The sequence below is a fragment of the Vulpes vulpes genome, unplaced genomic scaffold, assembly GCF_048418805.1.
Source record: "Vulpes vulpes isolate BD-2025 unplaced genomic scaffold, VulVul3 u000000678, whole genome shotgun sequence".
Taxonomy (NCBI): domain Eukaryota; kingdom Metazoa; phylum Chordata; class Mammalia; order Carnivora; family Canidae; genus Vulpes; species Vulpes vulpes.
The window spans coordinates 2132879-2152479 of record NW_027325803.1 but is presented as its reverse complement, the minus strand read 5'-3'; the positions used below and the strand labels follow the sequence as shown (position 1 = coordinate 2152479).

The 19601-nt window shown below is 48.0% G+C and overlaps 1 protein-coding gene across 2 annotated transcripts in view; it reads right to left on the bottom strand.

The window, feature by feature from the left end:
* Nucleotides 1-9221, bottom strand: part of ADPGK (ADP dependent glucokinase) — a 32504-nt gene extending 23283 nt beyond the window's left edge. The window contains exons 1-2 of one of the 2 annotated variants that reach the window (XM_026019056.2): nucleotides 8901-9221; nucleotides 1101-1326 (exon numbers count right to left, since the gene is read on the bottom strand). In XM_026019056.2, coding sequence (XP_025874841.1) covers nucleotides 1101-1326; nucleotides 8901-9127 — 453 coding nt within the window. In that variant the 5' untranslated portion in view covers nucleotides 9128-9221. The remainder of the gene's footprint in view (nucleotides 1-1100; nucleotides 1327-8900) is intronic. The other variant, XM_026018979.2, reaches the window with a different exon arrangement.
* Nucleotides 9222-19601: the final 10380 nt, after the last annotated feature.

Below are 19601 nucleotides of genomic sequence, written 5' to 3'. Positions count from 1 at the left end.
GCTGAAATAAACAATCAAAATCCAGCCGCAAGAGGCATGAGGGCATGTGTAGCAGTAGGTATGCTAGGGTGAGAGCCTGGGTCTGCAGGCCCAGCTCTGCCTCTTGCTTCATGAACCTCAAGAAAGTATCTGGACCACGTGGACCCCAAGGCTTTATGATCATCATGTGAGCCTGGGGACCCCTAAATTTTGTCCATCTCTGACAGGTTCCACCCTGTAGGCGAGGAGTTCTCAAAACAGGGTTATCAGAACAAGAGCATCAAGGAAACTTCCCAGAAGGGAAGTAAATTCCTGGGTCCCAGCCTGCACCTACCGAATCAGAAACTCTAAGAGCAGTTGTTTCAATAACCTCTCCAAGTGATTCTGTGTTTCAGGTCTGAGAACCACTGATTTAGACCAGTGCTTCTCAAACAATGCGATTTTGCTTCCCTAAACTCTCCCCAACCCTGGAAACAAGTGACCATGTCTGAAGACATTTTTAACTATCTCAACTAGGGGAGGATGGGAGTGCTACTGCCTGTCATCCAGTGGGTAGATGCCAGAGATGCTGCTGAACATCTTACAACATGCAGGAGGACAGCCCCTACAACAAAGAATTCTCCAACCCAATGCATCAGTAACGCTGAGGTAAGGAACCTGGCTCTGGATCACTCAAGCAGAGGTGAGGATCCAGGCCTCCCTTGTCCATGCCAAAGTTACAACCAGTGCTGTGTGTCTGGCCTTTTTCTCTTGCTCAGGAAGGACTCCGCCATATTATGATTATTCCATGTTATTAGCCACAAGCAATATCCAAACAGGAGGAGGCATCTTTACCTTAAGCTTGCGTAATATGAAGAAAGAGCAATTTAATGGATGAACCAAAATTTCAGTCACTATACTTCATCAATGTTGGCTGAACTGAACTGACTAGAAACAGCAGAGTTAATGGAAGTTCAGATACACAGCTTTACAGAAAGGGAAACCAGAAAGGGAATTCCCAACAACCACCCTCCAGAATGACTGGAGGAAAAGTTGTTTGGTTGCTTCTAGGACCCTTACAAAACGCTATCTTTCCCCACCCCCCACCTTATCTTAATTCACTGCTGGCGAACCAAACAGACCTGGGCTCCTGGGAGCTCGGATGCCATCTGGGCAATGTCCTGGAAAGCTTCCTTATCGCTGAAGAAGCGCTCGGCTGCAGCTCCCTTCCCCATGAAGTGAACGAAAGCTTCCTCCAGATCAGTCCGCGAATGCAGAATGCTGTGATCCTTCCCATTCCCAGGATTCAGGCCAAGCGCCTGCAAGAGCTTCACCCCTGAGAGCACTACATCCACACAGGCATTGACTCTGGAAAGAAGAAGCAAAGAGACAGTGTGAAAGAAAAAAGGAGAGGCATGAGGGCAGGTACTTTGCATCAACAACACAGAAATGTTTCCAGGAACTGTATTCAAACAGAAAAACCAACGAAGCGGATTTGAAACCTCAACTGGGAAATAAACAGCATGTGGCAGAAGGAAGATTCCTTTATCTGGACAAATGTCTTATTAGAATCAGAACACAGGAATCTTTCCAATAGGATGGCAAACTTTTACACTAGTTGAAAAGACAGGTGCTCAGCATTTTGGAACAAAGCTATCTCAATAACACAAATACAGCATTTCTGAGGAAATGTTGGCAGAGCCAAACTGTCTGGATTCATACTGGGTTTGTGACTTGAGCAAGTCACTTTAACTTCCGGGTCTCAATGTCCTCACTTACAAAATGCTGTTACATAGGTGTCTAATCCAGAGCTGTTTTGAAGATTAAGTTAATATATGTTTAGGAACACTGCTTGGTGGAAAGCAAGCAAAACAGAAGTTTTGGTCAAAAGCCAAGTATCAGATACCTTTCCTTAGGATGGTGGTAAGATACACTAAATACCTAATGTCTAAATACTCCTAGCTGAAACTCTTCAAGAGTTGTGGTGCCTTAAAACTGAGGCACATCTACAGTCTTACAACAATTCAACACTTGGCAGGTGTTCACTGGGTGAATGCATGACCTTTAAAAGTTTTGTAAGAAGCCAATACTGCATTATCTGGATGGCTCCAAGGAACCAAATAATAAAGCACTATGGTTGTCTGGCATGGCTTCTCTATGGTCTGCACAGAAAAGTTCTGGCTTATATTTGTAATGTTACTTTGCTAAATAAAAATCATCCCTTAAAAGAGAACGGTTAAATGATTTGGGTAGCTACAAGAGGACTTCCTACCCCCACCTCACACTCCCTTTTGTTTCTGCCTCTATCTCCTGGGGATGTCATTCTTGTCAATGGGGCTAGATGACCACACAGGCAGCTCGAAGCCTCTGAGAAGGCCAAGGCTCACAGCAGGCTAAAAAAATAGTTCCAGGTGATAAGGGTGGCTGGGCTTCCAGGGTAATTTGGAGCAGTTGTAAAAGTAGACAGTATACTCATCAAAAGAGAAGGCCCAAAGGACTAGATACTAGTGTCGAATATAGCTACAATGTTTCCCTTCTAGTTTCTTAAAAAGAAAAAAACCCTCTTGATCTGGGAATTAACACAATACTAATTCATTAATGGTGGTAAACTCTAAGAGGAAGGAGACTGAGCAAAGGAGAGAAATTTTATTTTTCACTAGATATATTTCTGATTTTTATAGGCATATATTACTTTTGTCATAAAAACAATTTTTAAGAGGTTCGAACGGAGGCTAGTCATCACTGATATCACTCAAGCAAAGTTTACAAGGGCAAGGAAGAGACCCATCTCTCCTAGTGACACATGCTGACTGCACCCCCATCATAAGGATTCTTTAATTTTTCCTCTATGGATCCCATGCTTTTAAAAAGATTTTTACCTACCAAACAGCATTTAAATACTCAAATTTTCTTATTCTTTTAAAACAAAGATACATACATACTCTGGTCAACTGGAAAAGTATAACCTAAGAGTTACTATGCTTTTCTGTGCATAAAACACAGACATTCACGTGACAGGTGCTTAATATTTAAAACATATTCCTTTCACAGCCCCACATAAACCAAGTACACCTTATAAAACTGGTCTCAATTCCACCACATACAGGGCGTTCTTTATTTCTACTGGATGCAACATTAGATGCCCAAAGGATAGACTCTTTTTTTTTTTTTTTAAATTTATAGAAACACACACATACAGAGAGAGGCAGAGACACAGGCAGAGGGAGAAGCAGGCATCATACAGAGAGCCTGACGTGGGACTCGATCCAGGGTCCCCAGGATCACGCCCTGGGCCGCAGGTGGCGCCAAACCGCTGCGCCATGGGGGCTGCCCCAAAGGGTAGACTCTTAAAAGAAATACTCTCCCTGGTTCTCAGAAATAAGTAGATTCCCTAGTTTCAGACATGTGCAAGTTTGGACAGTGAGTGATACTATTTCCACCAAACAGCCCTATCTGGAAAATGTCTCCTAGTGGATTTGGGTCCTGATCCTGGAGAGCAAAAGTTCAGACGCTGAGGGATTCCCACATTTGAAAACAGTGGCTTGCACGAACATATCACCTTCATCTCCAGTGATACACTGAGACCCTGAACAGGGTCTGATTCTTTAAAGATGAGAATGGAGAAGTTTGCAAAAGTTACAAAAAAAGAAAAAAAAAAAAAAGGAACAAAACCAAAAGAAGCAATGTTCAGCATATGTCGTAACACAACACAAAGCCCAACAGAACTAATTTTGAGTAAAAAATGTAACTACAATAGGAATATTTTCCACCCTTCCTTCATCACATCATGAAAAAGACTTACAAAGGAAAAAAATGTATTCAGTTGCTTTCAATAATAAAGAAAATTGAAACTCTATGTGCCAGATACCAAACTAAGTACTTCTCCATGTGCTTTCTAGTTATACTTTAACCAGAGCAAGAAACTTCCTCTGCACTTACCTCAATTCAACAGCATCCAGAAATGTAAACAAGCACATTACCTACAGTGCTTTATTATCCAGGGAATTAAAAGAAGGGAGGGAGCAAAAGAACCAGAAGACAAAAATTATGCTCATTTGACTTTAGGCAGAATTTCAGAGTTGAGCAAGAAATGTATAAAGGACTATAATGTGAGTTTGGAGAAAAATAGAGACATAGATGAAATAACTGGAAAACAAAGCAAGGCAACAGATGCTGAATATCCAAATAAGAGGAAGGGCTAGAAGGGCAGGGGAATCTGGGCTTTCAGGCCTACTGTCAGAGACTCTTGGCGGGTGGGGGAAGGAGGCACAGTTCCCCTTCTAGACTCCAAGTTTTGTTTTTTTTTTAAGATTTATTTATTGATTCATGAGGGGGGGGGGGCAGACACAGGCAGAGGGAGAAGCAGGCTCCATGCAGGGAGCCCGATGTGGGACTTGATCCTGGGTCTCCAGGATCACGCCCTAGGCTGAAGGCAGGCACCAAACTGCTGAGCCACATAGGCATCCCATCTTTTTTCTTTTTTTTTAAGATTTTATTTATTTATTTGAGAGAGAGGCTCCCCACTGAGCAGGGAGCCTGATTCGGGGCTCAATCCCAAAACCCCGGGATTCTGACCTGAGCTGATAACAGACGCTTAACTGACTGAGCCACCCATGTGCTCACTAGACTGCAAGTTCTTTAAAGGCAAGGATGGTGGTTCTCATCACCTCACTTCTGTTTCATTACCTGTAAAATGTTAGGTGGTCTTCCTAGCTTTAACACTATACCTGAGATACTACAACAGGTAATCATCATCACCATAAGATGCAGAACTGCAGAGAAGAGAAATCAAGACGGGTAGGGGCAGTGGTCTCTGGACTGAGCTCCGGATGCTGCTCTGGACAGAGAAAGAAGGCTGGTATATGAAGCACTGCCTGTAAAGCAGGCACTTTCAGACAGACCACACCAATTTGTAAAATGTGGTAAGATAGAGAAGTGGTCACAATGCTTAGAGCTGAGAAAAGTTGAGGTTGAAGGCTGACTACCATGGCAAAGGCCACAGCTACAGGAGCCTAAAATCAAACCCAGATTTATCTGATACTGAAGCCCTCACTGGGAGCATGCACAAGCAAAGATACAGATGAAGGGATTAACTCTGTATGGATACAGTAAGAATGTAGATCTAGTTAGAATGGAGAGTTGAACAGAGGAATAGAGTGAGACAGATGTCAAACGTCAGGGTGAAGCCAGGAATGAACACTAGGTTTATCATTTACCCAATGAGTCTTTGGCACCAGAGTCCAATTTTGAGGCCGGGGAGGTGGTACATTTTAGAAAGACGTGGTAGTGGGCTTGCATCCTCTATTCCTCTGGATCCTTTCCACCAGCTCCTACGCTGGTGCCTCCCAGAATTCCACCCTTGCCATTTATCTACCTTTCTTGTTCTCTCCCGGGATAATCCCATACAGTCTCTGACCTCAACTTAACTACTGGCATCTTCACAGCCTGCAAGACTGCTCCTCAATATGCTCCTAAGCTTCGGCCTGTCAGCTGATGGCTCAGCTTCATTTGAAATCCCATAAGCAAGTGCACTGCTCCTTCTCTGAAATCCAACCTGTTACCTTCCAACACAAACTTGTTCTTTTTTCTTAATCTCTCTTATGGCAACAATGTGACATGAACATGGAGACAGGAACAGGCTTACCTTGTGCCTCTGGTATTTGACAGCTGGTAATTTTGGGCCAATCAATATTTCTAAGCTCTGGTGTGCTTATCTGTAAAAACTGGATGACAATATCTGTTATCTACCTACTTAAGGTTGTTAGCTGTTACTCAATGCTAAAAAACTTGCCATTTTGGACTGTCTTTCTTTATCACATTCAACCTATTAGCAAATCTCACACTTGGCACTACTGCCAATGAAAAAAGGCTCTTTTCTCCCTTCGCCCAGATCCTAAAATGACCTCTTAACTAGGGTCAGGATCCCAAGACTTTCCTGCTTATGGACCACATTAAATTGTATACTGTGAGAGTGCAAATGAATATATGTGTGTGCGTGTTCTACCGAGAACTCAAACCACACCTCCTCCCCCAGATGAACTTCTGGTACAAGTACTGCCACTGCTCTCAACTACCTCTTTGCACAACCCCATCTTTAGGCTGAAAATCCCTTTGGGTAATGAAAAATGTTACCAATGTCTGTCTGGTACCCACACAAATGATGTGAAACCGTCAAACAGAACCACTGCTCAAAACCCACCCTTTACATCCCCACTAGTTATTCTCAGAAAGATCTTAGCCTCATTTACCTACTTTCACTGCTTTCCCACCACCTGGTATAAAAGGTCCCTCTCTACCAGAAGTTCCTTGCCCTCAACAGAGGCGCAACTTGCTCTTTCTAAACTATGTACCTCACATTTGGTTCTCTCTGCCCAAGTGGACTTACTCCCCTACCCCTGGGTGGAGAAACCCCATTTTCCATTTCTTCTCCAGGACCTAAACCATGCAAATCATTATAGCAGAATATATTTTCCAGGATGGACTCAAGATATTCCATCCCATGTGTTCTTTTTACAGACACTCCTCCCATCAAGGTGTGTCCTGAGTCCCATCTGCTTGAAACCATCTGCACCCAGGACAGCGGTGGAAGTGATGCTATGTGCTTTTAAGTTTAGGTCATAAAGGGCATTAAGGCTTCTGCCTGGTTGTAGGGACATTCTGTCTCCTTACCCTGCTGTGAGAAAGCTACGTAGCTGTGGCGGACAACCACAATCAACCTTTAAGAGGATTCCAGTCCCAGGCACAATCTGACTGAAACTGCGGGAGACCTCTAGTCAGAACTGCCTAGCAAAGCCTAACTGAGCCTCAGAATCATGAGAATACACCAAATAACCATGTTTTAAGCTACGAAGTTTTGGGGGGATTTGTAGATGTAGCAATAGTAAATGGAAAACCTCACCCTGGGAGGAATTAGCAATCTTTTGGAACACAAGGCTACTTTTTTTTTTTTTTACCACTAGTTCTGCAAAGCACTTTTCACAATTGTCGTAAACCACACGGTGTGACCCTGTCCCCCCATCAATTCATACATTGAAGCCCTAACCACAAATGTGTCTGTTTTTGGAGACAGGGACTATTTAAGGAGACAACTAAGGTTAAATGAAACCATTATCCGAGAGGACTAATGTCCATATAATAAGAGGAAGAGACATCAGGGGTGTGCACCCAGAGAAAAGGCCATATGGTACACCTGCAAGGCAGGAAGAGGACTCAATGGAAACCAACCTTGCCAGTACCTCCCCTTGATCTGAGACTATCAGCCTCTAGAACTGTGAGAAAATTTACGTTAAGCCACCCAGTCTGTGGCACCCTGTCATGTCCGCCCCAACAATAATAGTGAATATATCTAGTTTCATCAACTGGGGTGGGGATCTTTTTTCACCCATTTCTGCATCCTCAGAACCTAGCACAGACCTGACTCGTATTACGTATTACATAGTCGCTGATAGGTGTGTAAAGCCAGGGGGAATGCTTCAGACACTGATAAGGAGGGGCGCCTGGGGGGCTCAGTCGGTTAAGCGTGTGACTCGATTTCAGCTCAGGTCATGATCCCAGAGTTTTGGGATGGAGCCCCATGGTGGGGTCTGCCGCCTGCCCCCCCCCCCCCGCCCCGTGCCCCTGTTCTTTCTCTCAAAATAAAGAAATGAAAGAAATGAAAGAAATGAAAGAAAGAAAGAAAGAAAGAAAAAAGAAAGAAAAGAAGAAAAGAAAAGAAAAAGAAAAAAGAAAAGAAGGAAAGAAAAAAGAAACAAACCCTAATAAGGAAGTGAAAGGGCCTGAACTTGAAAAAAGAGGTAAAGGAGACACATCCGAAGAAACAATATGCTGATTAGGAGGAGGAAAAAAAAAAAAGCACTATTGGGTCCCCGCCCAGCTCAGCACCTGGAGCATGCAACTCTTGACCTGGGGATCGGGTGTGAGCCTCACACTGGGTACAGACATTACTTAAAGTATCTTACAAAAAAAGGGGGGGGGGGCAAAATTCCTGACATTTGCATGCTTTTTACATAAGACACCACGCAAGACTGCCGTTATCTCCCTTAATCTTCAGGGTAACTTGGCTCTTCCTTAGCCTTGCCCCAGCACTCACAAAAACTAGCAGAGTACTTCGCAGAAGGCCTGCCTTTTTTTTTTTTTTGGTACGGTGCTTCTGAGTTGATGGTTAAGTTATTTAAGTCGAAGCGAGACTGGGTTTAAAGTCGGTGCGAGGGGGACAATTACACTTCTGCAGAGGGAAACAAAGAAGGGAGGCACTGGCGGTGCGGGGTTGGGGGGGGTGGGACCCTCAATATGCGATGTCACTGAAGGCGGAGGAGGAGAGGGCTTTCAGGGAGAAGAGGGCATGTTTCACGCACGGAGGGCGGAGGGAGAGGCCAACGCCGCCTAAGTCCCCAGGGAGCGCTGGGAGCGAGCGCGCTCGGCACAGTGGCGGTCTCCCAACCACGGTGCTACGGAAGGGGGCGGGAGGGAGATAAAGTCGGTGGCGCGCTCGAGAAGTTCAGGAGAGGGCGAGAGCCGGCAGAGCGGTGTAAGGAAGACCAAGCGTCTGCCCGCAAAAGAGGCAGCTGCCCGAGGAGGAGCCGAGACAGGAATGGAGGCGGCTGGAGGGCGTCGGGCTGCGCGGGGTTCGCGAGAGGCTGTCAGGCGGGTCCCAAAGAGAGGAGACGCGGCTGCGGAGAAGCCGGGCGGGAGGCGGCGGCGTCCGGGGAGTCCTCGCTGCAGTGACGAGCCGGGCCGGGCCGGTCCCAGGCATCCGACGCTTCCCGCCAAGGAGGCGGCGCGGACGCCAGCGCCGAGGGGCCTCCCGGGGGGCGCCCGGGAAGCCCCGTCTCCGCGCCGCTCTCCCTCCCCGTCCCCCAGCCGCCCGGGCTCCGCCGCGGCGGCCCTCGCAGCGCCCGCGCCTCCTGCAGAGACCGCGAGACGCAGGCCCCGCAGGCACTCACCCCACGGCCACGCGGCGCCAACGCCGGGCCGGCCGGACGATGAGCGCGTCCCAGGCGGCCGCCAAGCGGCCCTCAGGGGAGCCGGGTCCCGGGGGCGCGGGCGCCAGCTGCAGCGAGCTCCACAGCGAGCGCAGCGCCGAGCCGGGCAGCTGCGGCTCCAGCAGGAGGACGCAGCCCACCGCCAGCGCCAGGAAGCCCGCGTACGCCGAGCCGCGCCACAGCGCCATGGGGACGGAGCAGCCGCGCCCGCGGGCCACTGCTTTCCCGGCCCGCGCCTCTTCCGTCTCGGCGCGCGCCGACGTCAGCACGCGCCACGTCACGCCGGCGCGCCACGGCCCCCGAGGGGCGGGGTCTGCGCGGCTCCCGGGGGCGGGGTCTGCGGGGCGCGCGTGCGCGCTCGGGGGGCGGGGCGGGGTTTCGGCGGAGGCCGGGGCGCGGCGCTGGGTCCCGGGCGGTGTCTCCGCGGTCCGCCGCGACGGACCCCACCCGAGGGGCGAGGACACGCTCATCTTCCCAGTGCGACGAAGCGGAGCAGCCTCACGTTCCTGTCGGAGCCGGTCCGCGTCCACTTGGGAGCAGCGCCTCTTCCTGATCCGCCGCTCGGCGTCTGCGGCCCCGCTTCACCGCCCGCTGGCCGCTTCCTCTTTCTTCCCGGCGGAGCCCCCGGGGCACGCGGGCCGGAGCTTCTGCTCCTCCGAGGGCAGCCGAGGCCTTCGGCCCCTCGAGACCTCTGCCCATCCTCCTGCAGGGTGACCGGATTCAGAGCCTTAGAATAGCCCTCTTGGGGGCGCTGCTCCCTTTGACAATAATCAGGGGGGGGAAAATGCAGGAATGCACAGAATCTTGTGTCGCGGAGATTACGGATTTGGGTTAAGAAACGCGGGTTTCTCTTCCTTTGCGTGGGTGACGGAGCTCCAGCCCGGGCGGGCCCGGCCCTCCTCGCTGTGCCCTTCAGTGCAGGAGCCGACGTGGAGCGCGGTGAAGCGAGGCCCGTCGCCAGCTCCTTCTCAGCGGCCACCCCGTGCGGCCTGGTCTTCTTCCCTGGCCTGTTTCCTTGTGCATCTAGTCCTGCTGGCTCCTGACCTTGGCTTTGTGTCGGATTTTCCATTCTGCCCCTGACCTTTGGACTTGGCAGCGAAACCTTATTTCCCTAGCTTTAATCCTGGGTGACAGGGTTTATGCCCCTAGTCCAACAGCCTGCTCACCTCTCCATCCTGGCCGCCTGCCTTCCCCTAGGTCACCCCACCCAGCACACCTGATTATAGCCGCTCATTCAAAGGAGATATTCTTTTTTTTTTTTAAGATTTTATTTATTTTTTTATTAGAGTGAGTGATAGGAAACACGAGTTGGGGAGAGGCAGAGGGAGAAGCAAATTCCTTGCTGAACAAGGAGCTTGACTGGTGGCGGGGGTGGGGGCTGGATCCTGATCCTGGGAGTCCGGGATCTTGATCTGAGCTGAGCCCCCCCAAAGGAAATACTCACACAGGAGATTTGGGCTGCCAAGGAGCCAATGAGATTTGCGAGGAGCCATGAAACTGTCTTCTCTAGAATTACCTGTCCCTTCTCCCTTCTCAGGTAGATATGTCAAATCAGTTCCTAGAGAAACTGCCCCCTCTCATGACCCACTGTGGGCCTGTTTCCCTACCATCCCAGGGATGACTAAACCAGCACCTAACTAAAAAGCGGGGAATCTGCTGTGCCAGAGAACACTTTTTTTTTTTTTAAGGATTTTATTTATTCATTCCCGAGAGACACAGAGAGGCAGAGACACAGGCAGAGGGAGAAGCAGAATCACGCCCTGAGCCAAAGGCAGATGCTCAACCACTGAGCCACCCAGACGTTCTGAGAACACTTTTCAGTTAGCAATAATTGTGACTTGGATAAAGTATATTGACTATGATATTGCCACTGTGCAAAGCTCGGAAAATACTTCCCTCTACTGAGAATTTGGACTAAGAGTCAGGAGTCTGTAGCTGGTCCTCCCCGCCCCCCAAGGTCACATAGCCTTGATGGTCAGATAGAGTTAGTTAAATACATTCCCAAGGTGAAGTTTTGGAGGAGCTCCGGAAGCTGAACTGTGGGATGACCATGATGCAGACAGGCCTAGAGAAACAGGGAAATACTCCACACCAGAGTGATGTGGAGAGAAAGCTGCCTGGGGCCTTCCCTTCTGGCTTCCAAGATAGCTGCTGAACTGCCAGCAATTTCTTTGAACCTAATTCTTCTGCTTCTTTCTAGGCTTGCCAGAACTACCCCCACCACTCTCTTAGTTTTACTAAGATATAATTGACGTATCAATGGACATACCAGTTATAACACTGTATAGATGTAAGGCACCCAACAAAATGATTTGATACATGTATATATTGCACAATGATTGCCACAATAAATTTAGTTAACATCATTACATCACATAGTGACAATTTTTTTTTCTTATGATAAGAATATTTAAGATTGAGATGCTTGGGTGGCTCAGCAGTTGAGTGTCTGCCTTTGGCTAGGGGTGTGATCCCAAGGTCCTGGGATTGAGTCCCTCATCGGGCTCCCAGCAGGGAGCCTGTTTCTCCCTCTGTCTGTGTCTCTGCCTCTATTCATCTCTCATGAATAAGTAAATAAAATATTTTTTTAAAAAAGGAATATTTAAGATCTACTCTTTCAGCAGCTTTAAAATATATGATACTAGGACTCTTCATGTAGCCACAGGGCCAAACCAACAGCAGCTTAAACAAATGTATTTCTCATGTAAAAGTCCAAATGGGGTGCTGGTACTGCAGCAGCAAGCATGGGCCCCCATCTCTCCCATCTCATCATTATCGAGGCTACTCTGGGGTGCTTGCTGGTTAGTCACTCAGGGTAGGTTTGTGTTGAGTGGTGGCAGGGTGGAAAAAGAGCCCAGAGTCTGGACCTCAATCCCAACTAAGAACAGCAGGTGCCGCAGGAAGAATAAGCTACACTTGCCAATCGTGGCAGAAATCTGATGTGACTTTTGGTCACATACACAGTCACAGTTCCTTCTCACTCCTCATCAGGGGCTCAGGGGCAAGCATTCAGCTCTTTTGGTACCCCAGTCCCTCTTGAAATATTTCCTTAATGAAAAATAGTCATCTCAGATTCTGATCATTATCTGTTTAGACAGTCTGGAATACATTGCAAGCTAACTGTTTTTCTAGAAGTTAGATTTCTGGGGGCAATTATACAGAAGAGCCCCAAGTGGGCAGCCGTGGCTCCATTCCCTAGGCTGAACAAAGGAAAAAGGTCTGGGCAGGCCTCAAGACCCCCCTCCCCCACTCAAATTGCTTCCAGACATGGCCTTTGCTGTTGGTTCTCTCTCCTAGGACTTTGATATGAGAGAGAGAGACAGAGAGAGAGAAATTCGGTTCCAGAAAATTCAGAGGCACACAGAGGCTCCAGGTGTCCTATCCAAGAACCTGACCTGGAAGGCCAAGATGCAGATTCCATATTTATACAAGGAATTAGCAGAGTCCTATCAGTTCTAATAGAGTCCTATTAGCCTGAGGCTTTGGCTTTGACATAAACACCAGTCAACACCACTCACGTGATCTGAAGGGTTTTAAGGAACAAGTTTGTTCCCACATTGGAATAGAAACTAAAGTGGTACCAAATAGTCCTTATGTAAGCCGGGCTAACCCACTTTTCCACAGGCTTCTGGGGTTTCATCCAAAGTGCTCTCCGAAGTCCACACTGTGTCAAGGCCTTTGCTGATGCCAGGGAAACTGCCCACCACAGGCCATACCCAAAGGCCAGAGTCAGAGCACAGCTTTGAAGGTTATAGAAAATTCCAAGGAGGGCTCTCTGGGTGGCTTAGTCAGTTAAGCCTCCAACACTTGGTTTTGGCTCAGGTCATGATCTCAAGATCCTGGGATCAAGGACACCGCCCCCCTCCCTGCCCCAAGTCCCTTAGTGGGGAGTCTGCTTCTCCCACTCCCTCAGCCTCTCTTTCCTTCTCCCACTGCCCTCCCCCAAGCTCATGCATGCTCTCTCTCTCAAATAAGCAAACCTTTTTTTTTTTTTTTTTTTTAAAGAAAACTCTAAGGACACACAAGAGAAGGAATAAAGGATCCCAGCATCCGAAAAGAGAAAGTTCTATATCTGCAGCCACCACCCTGGGCAATCAGACACCCTCCTGCCTCACCTGCCATCAGGAGGGCACTAGAAGGGCTAGGAGGATAGACTGCTGATTGAGGAGAGGCAGAGGAGTTAAAGGCACAGGAGCCAGGTGGCAGAATGTCAGCAGCAAAGCATGATAGTTTCTTGACTGTTAAAAAAAAAAAAAAACCTCCTACAGGGGCACCTCGGGGGTTCAGCGGTTGAGCATCTGCCTTTGGCCCAGGGTGTGATCCTGGGGTCCTGGGATCGAGTCCCATATTGGGCTCTCTGTAGGAAGCCTGCTTCTCCCTCTGCCTATGTCTCTACCTCTCTCTCTGTCTCTCTTGAATAAATTAAAACTCCTAAAAAAAAACCCTCCTACACAGATTGGGGCAGAGAACGTCTTAGTTTGTGGGGATGTAACAGTATGGTGGCTGTGGATTTATACTTTGGGATTAACTGCTTTAGGGAGGGAGGAAGTACTGAGTGTGGGAAAGTGGGAGAGGCAGAGCTGTCTGGGCTTCTATCTGGCAGGGGCCTATGAGCTTTGTAGGGCAAATGAGTAAGGGGGCAGGGTGAAGCATGGGCCTGTCCCACAGTGCTTTCTTGGTTGTCCTACACTCCTGGGAACAAAGCTATCACACTGGCTGCTCTAGGCCTTTCACACTCAGGGGCCCTCTGGCTTGGTGCTCCTCTGCAGGCTGTGTAAACCAGCTCTGTTGTGGGTCCTGTTGCATGTTACAACCATTGGATTTGGGTTCTGTAATATTTACAGTGTCCATTTGGAAGGAAATGGAAAGTTTGCCTTCTAATTGTTATTTCCTTCTTGATTCAAGAACCCTAACAACTCTAGAACTACTTAGCCCAAGAGTTGTTTTCCAAAGAATATATCAATAAAGGAAAAAATAAAAGGAAGCAACCAACGTTCAACTGGTGTGGCATGGCTGGGTTGCTCTGGAGTGGCCAGGGGCCCAGGCTCGTTCCATCTTTTGCTCTGCCATCTGGAGGGTGACAACACAGGGGAGAGGCCGTGCCGTGATAAAATCGGGGTTCCGAAAGAGAGGAGAGCTGGTGAGTAGTCGTTGCAAGGCAATCAACACCTTCTACTCCAACGGAAAGAATGTGAGATTTGATGCCTGGTTTTAAATCTCCACCCCTGCCACTCCAGTATCTGCATATCTTAGGCAAATCATTTAACCTCTCTGCCTCTCGGTTTCCTCACCTGCAAAATAATTCCTACTGTATCAAATGGTTGTGAGATGTGGCTATGTCTTAAAAGAGCCTAGCACATTGTCTACTGCATGTCGATACATGACAAAAAACACTCCCTGCCATGGCCACTGTTGGTTCCTAAGAACTCTCCTTGATTTTCTTCTTAGCCCTGCTGGTCTGGCATTTTCTCACTATAAAGAGGGCAGGCGTCTCTACGTAGATCGCTATGCAGTGGCCTTTTCTAGTTTTTGGCTGTTCAGCATCTATATAATTTTCCACTCGATAAAAATACTAGAATTCATTTGCTCAGCATATAGTAAGTAGAACATTTGGAATTTTCCCAGGTTTTTACTATTATGCACAATATTGCTGTGTTTAGAATGTTGATGCACATGTATATAAGTTTCTTCAAGGTGTAAACCAAGAGTGAGATTCCTGGGTCATAGGAAACACCCGTCCTCAACTTTACAAGATAATGTCAGACATCCTTCCAAATTGGCATGCCAGTTCACCCACATGGAACTGCCTATTGCTCCACACACACACCAATAGGTTCTTAACGCTTTGCCTTTCTGGGGGCACCTGGGTGGCTCAGTCAGTTAAGCATCTGACTCTTGATTTTGATTCAGGTAATGATCAGGATCATGGAGCCTGCTTAAAATTCTCTCTCTCTCCCTCTGCCCCTCCCTCCCTTAAAAAAAAACAGCTCTGCCATTCTATAGGATGTCTGTGTAGTGGTGTCTAATTATGGTCACAACACAGTTTTTGTTAGTTGCAAATACCTTCTACCCCTGTCACTTTATCTCTTTATTCTCCTTCTACTATCTTTAGTGAATAAAGTTCTTAATTTTAATGCTATTAATCGTTTGTCCCTTTTTCTTGCTGCCTTTTCCTTTATCATCAGTACTTTTTTGTTTAAAAAAAAAAATTCTTTCCCTACTCAGGGTCATGGAGATACACTCCAATATTCCCTTCTCAGAGCTGTATGCTTTTGCATTTCATGGTTTGTGGTTTAATCCACCTTGGAATTGATTTTGGTGTATTATGGGAAGAATCATTATAGGTACCCAAGTGACCCAGTGCATTTTACTGGCCATATCTCAATGACCTGCATACCTACATCTGTCCTATACTTAGTGTTTATATATGTGTGGATCTGTTTTTGAGCTCTTTATTCTGTTTCATCGGTCTGTTTATCCTTATACCAGCACTCACTATCTTGATATCTGATAATATAGGTTCTTGTACCTTATTTTTCAAGACCATCTTGGCTATCCTCAGCCCTTTTTCATTCCATATACATTTTCAAGTTGACATTTAAACAAACAAACCAGTTAGGATTTCAATCAGTTTCAATTTGGGGAGGATTGCCATCTTTACAATATTGAGTTGTCCAACCTGAGACTATGGTAGACGTCTTCATTTATCTAGATCCACCTAAATGTCTCACCTTTCATGTAGAGGCTTTGCACATCTTTAGCATGATTTATTTCTAGGCACATAATATTTCTTAATACCATTATAGAGGTAAAATTGACATATAGTAACTGCACAGTATTCAGGGTGTATGATTTGATAAGTTTACCACATGAATCCACCATGAACCCATCACAACAATCAGGGTAATAAACATATCCATCACCCCCAAAAGACTCCTCATGTCCCTTGGTAATCCTTCCTTCCCAAACATTCCCCCTCCCCACTCTGTACCCAGGCAATCAGTAATCTGTCCTCTGTTACTATAGATCAGTTTACACTTCCCAAAATCTCATATAAATGAAATCATACGATATGTACTCTTTTTGATCTGGTTTCCTTCACTCAGCATAACTTTGGATACCCGTTTAGGCTGCAGTGTATGTCAATAGTTGTTTTTAAAAAAATTCATTTTGAAATAGTTGTATATTCACAGGAAGTTGCAAAAAGAGTGCAGTTTCCCTGTACCCTTTCCCCAGCTTCTCCCCTTGATCTTTGCATGCCTGGGTGTTTCTGTCACTAATATCTCTGCTCAAATACAGTCTGCTCAGAGAGAGCTTTCCTGACCAGCCCATACAATCTCATCAGCCTGTGGCGCTCCACCACCGTTCCTGTTCTTTTCTGCCTAGAACCTACTAACAGCTGACGTTTCTCATTTGTTCATCAAGTTATTTGTTTACTGTGATCTCATCCTATTAGAATATGAATTCAGTGAAAAGAGAGACCTTGTCTGTCCTAGTCAGTGACTAGAATAGTGCCTGGCATCAATAAATAACTGTTGAGTAATAAAATCATACATCTTCTAGCAACTGCACGATGTGCTTATTGTTCTCTCTATCCTACGGATGAGAAACTGGGTTGGGAAAGATAAAGTGACTTGCCCCAAACCACACAGTTTGTGGTAGTTGTGGTGGGGATATTGGGTGCTGAGATCTGAATCTCTGAAAAAAAAATTTTTTTTTTTTAGATTCTGGCATTATTTACTGTTTAGGACAATAGATAATATCTTTTTAAATAAAAAGTGGAGAGTACTTCACTGGAAAAATATGATTTTTTCCAAAATAGATTTTACTTTTATACCCCAAATCTATGTATTTTTAGTTAAGGTTATATTAAAAAGTTAATTTCCAAAAGGATAAAAGCTTAAAACAGGGACGCCCCAGTGGCTCAGCGGTTGAGTGTCTGCCTTCAGCTCAGGATGTGATCCTGGAGTCCCGGGATCGAGTCCCATGTGGGGCTCCCTGTGTGGAACCTGCTTCTCCCTCTGCCTGTGTCTCTGCCTCTCTCTCTGTGTGTCTCTCATGAATAAATAAATAAAATCTTAAAAAAAAAAGCTTGAAATATCACGATGAAAGTTAGCTGGATTTTCTTGAGAAATGAAATGAGAACCAGACTGCACTGCTTACTTTTCAGCCAATTCTGCTTTGCCAAGTTTTGAAAGGAAAAAGCCTAACGTAGTTTTCAGTGTTGTCTCCTTGCCTGGGAGAATCTGGAGGACGTGCTCCTTTCTGACAGCCACTTTGTCATCACTGCTCCCAGTCACAACTGAATCTATCAACATGATGGCTTCATGGGCTCACCATGCGCAGCCTAGAGCTACAAACCCCTGTTGGAGTAGATAAATCCCCTGCCTCTTGGACAGAGCTGTGGACTTCAGACGTTCCTCCATGTACTCCAGTCAGTACGCGTGAAACTAGCACCAGATAGAACCACATCACTTAACATCTGAGAACTTTCTGGGACAAAAATCCGGTGCATCAGTCAGTTACCATTACAATTTGAGGGAGTATCCAGTAGCAATTTTTCTGCCAGAGCTTCTGATCTGTGGCCAAATGTATGATCCATCAGTTGGGTCACGTTGCAAATTGTGTTATAATCAACACTTTGGAAAATGTATCATCACTGTCATATTCAGAAGTGGCTCTTGGTGACCCTAATTCCTGTGGGGTCAGGGAAAAGAAATGCCCCAATAAAGCCCCTTTCCTACTGCCTTGACCCAACTTTTTAGGCTTCTTTGTCCTTCCTGAGGTGGGTAAGTGAACCCTATGTCTTTTCTGCTTGAAAACCAAATCATAGGGACTCCTGGATAGCTCAGCGGTTAAGTTCTGATTTTGGCTCAAGGTGTGATCCTGTAATTCAGGAATCGAGTCCCACGTCCGGCTCCCTGCATGGAGCCTGCTTCTCCCTCTGCCTGTGTCTCTGCCTCTCTCTCTCTCTCTGTGTGTGTGTGTCTCTCATGAATACATAAATAAAATCTTAAAAAAAAAACTTTAAAAACAAGACATGTTCAGTGTGTATGTATCTTTTAGAAAATAGAGATACAAGTACTTTAAAAAAGCACCCTTGAGAGCACCTGGGTGGCTCAGTCCCTAAGCTCTGCCTTCAGCTCAGGTCATGAGCCTGGGGTCCTGGAATGGAGCCCAACATCCGGCTCCCTGCTCAGCAGGGAGTCTACTTCTCCCTCTGCCCGCCCCCCCCCCATGCTCTCATTTTTAAAAAATGTGTACACATAGACACACACATCTTCACAGAAATGTTATTTTATTATTATATGTGTTGTATGATAACTTCTTAAAAATACAATGAACATTTGAATATATCAGCAAAAAAAATTTTTTTTTTATCCAAGATGATTTTTCATGTCTGCCTACCAGTAGAGAGACTGTTCACAAGTTTTGTCTATTACAAACATTACAAACACGAGAACATTCTCATCGCAAAGTCTGCCGTTTCACTGTCTCCTTAGGAGAGAGTCACACAAGTGCAACAGTTACATCCAAGGGCAGGCAGGCCTGATGCAGTTGTCAGGCTTCCCTGGAGCAACTCCCTGCCACATGCACTCCCATCCAGGGCCACCCGACCAGCGGGCCCGAGGTAAGATACTCCAGAGGAGGGGCGCCTGGGGGGCTCAGCGGTTGAGCACCTGCCTTAGGCCCAGGGCGTGACCCCGGGGTCCTGGGATCCAGTCCTGCATTGGGCCCCCTGCAGGGAGCCAGGTTCTCCCTCTGCCTGTGTCTCTGCCTCTCTCTCTCTCTCTTTCATGAATAAGTAAAATCTTAAAAAAAAAAAAAAAAAAAAAAAAAAAAAAAAAAAAAAAAAGATGCTCCAGAGGGTGCGGAGGGAGCCCAGCAAGCCATGGAGTCTGTGGTCCCATCTGGGCCCTCTAGGGCAAAGGAAGGGGTCCCCAGGGAAGAGAGAGGAGGCCTGGGGCGGGTGCGAGGGGGGTACCCGTCCTCCCTGCGCGGTGCAGGCCGTCAACCTCGGTTTCCCGCTCTGCGAAGCGGGGGTGGGCTCCCCGGGTGATGGGGAGGCGTGCACGTGGCGCCCCCGGGGCTGCGCCGAGCCGGGTCCCGCCTGCGCGAGCGCCGGGTGCCTGCCCAGAGCCGAAGACCGGAGAGCGCGGCCCGCGGGGGGAGCCGCTCGGGCGGCAGGGGGCGCCGCGAGCCCAGGCCCGGGCCGCGGCGGGGGCGGGGGAGGGGGCGAGACGCGGGGGTTCGCGGGCGCGGGCCGGCGCAGGGCCTTCACGCCGGGGCTCCCCCCGCGCCGCAGCGAGGCAGGCGGCTCTCCAGGTCGGCGCGCGCGGGCCGCGGCTCTGCCCCTGCGTGTTCAGGCCTCCGCGGGGACGCCGCGGCCTCTGGGGGCTCCCCCGCCGCCCCCGCCGCCTCCGGGCCGCCCGGGGCGCAGCCCACTCCCCGCGTTGGCCGCTGGGCCTCCTCGCCGGCGCTCGGCCCCGTACCGCCGCCCTGAGCGCCCCCTGGCCCCGCTGCAGGCTTGGGGGGCCGCCTCTTGTCCCCGCGGGTGCGACCCCGGGGCTGCGGGAGGGGCCGCGCTGCACCCCCAGCCCTCGAGGCTCCTTGCTGAGGAACGCCTGTGTCCCAGTTGGGGTGTGCGTGTGTGCGCGTGTG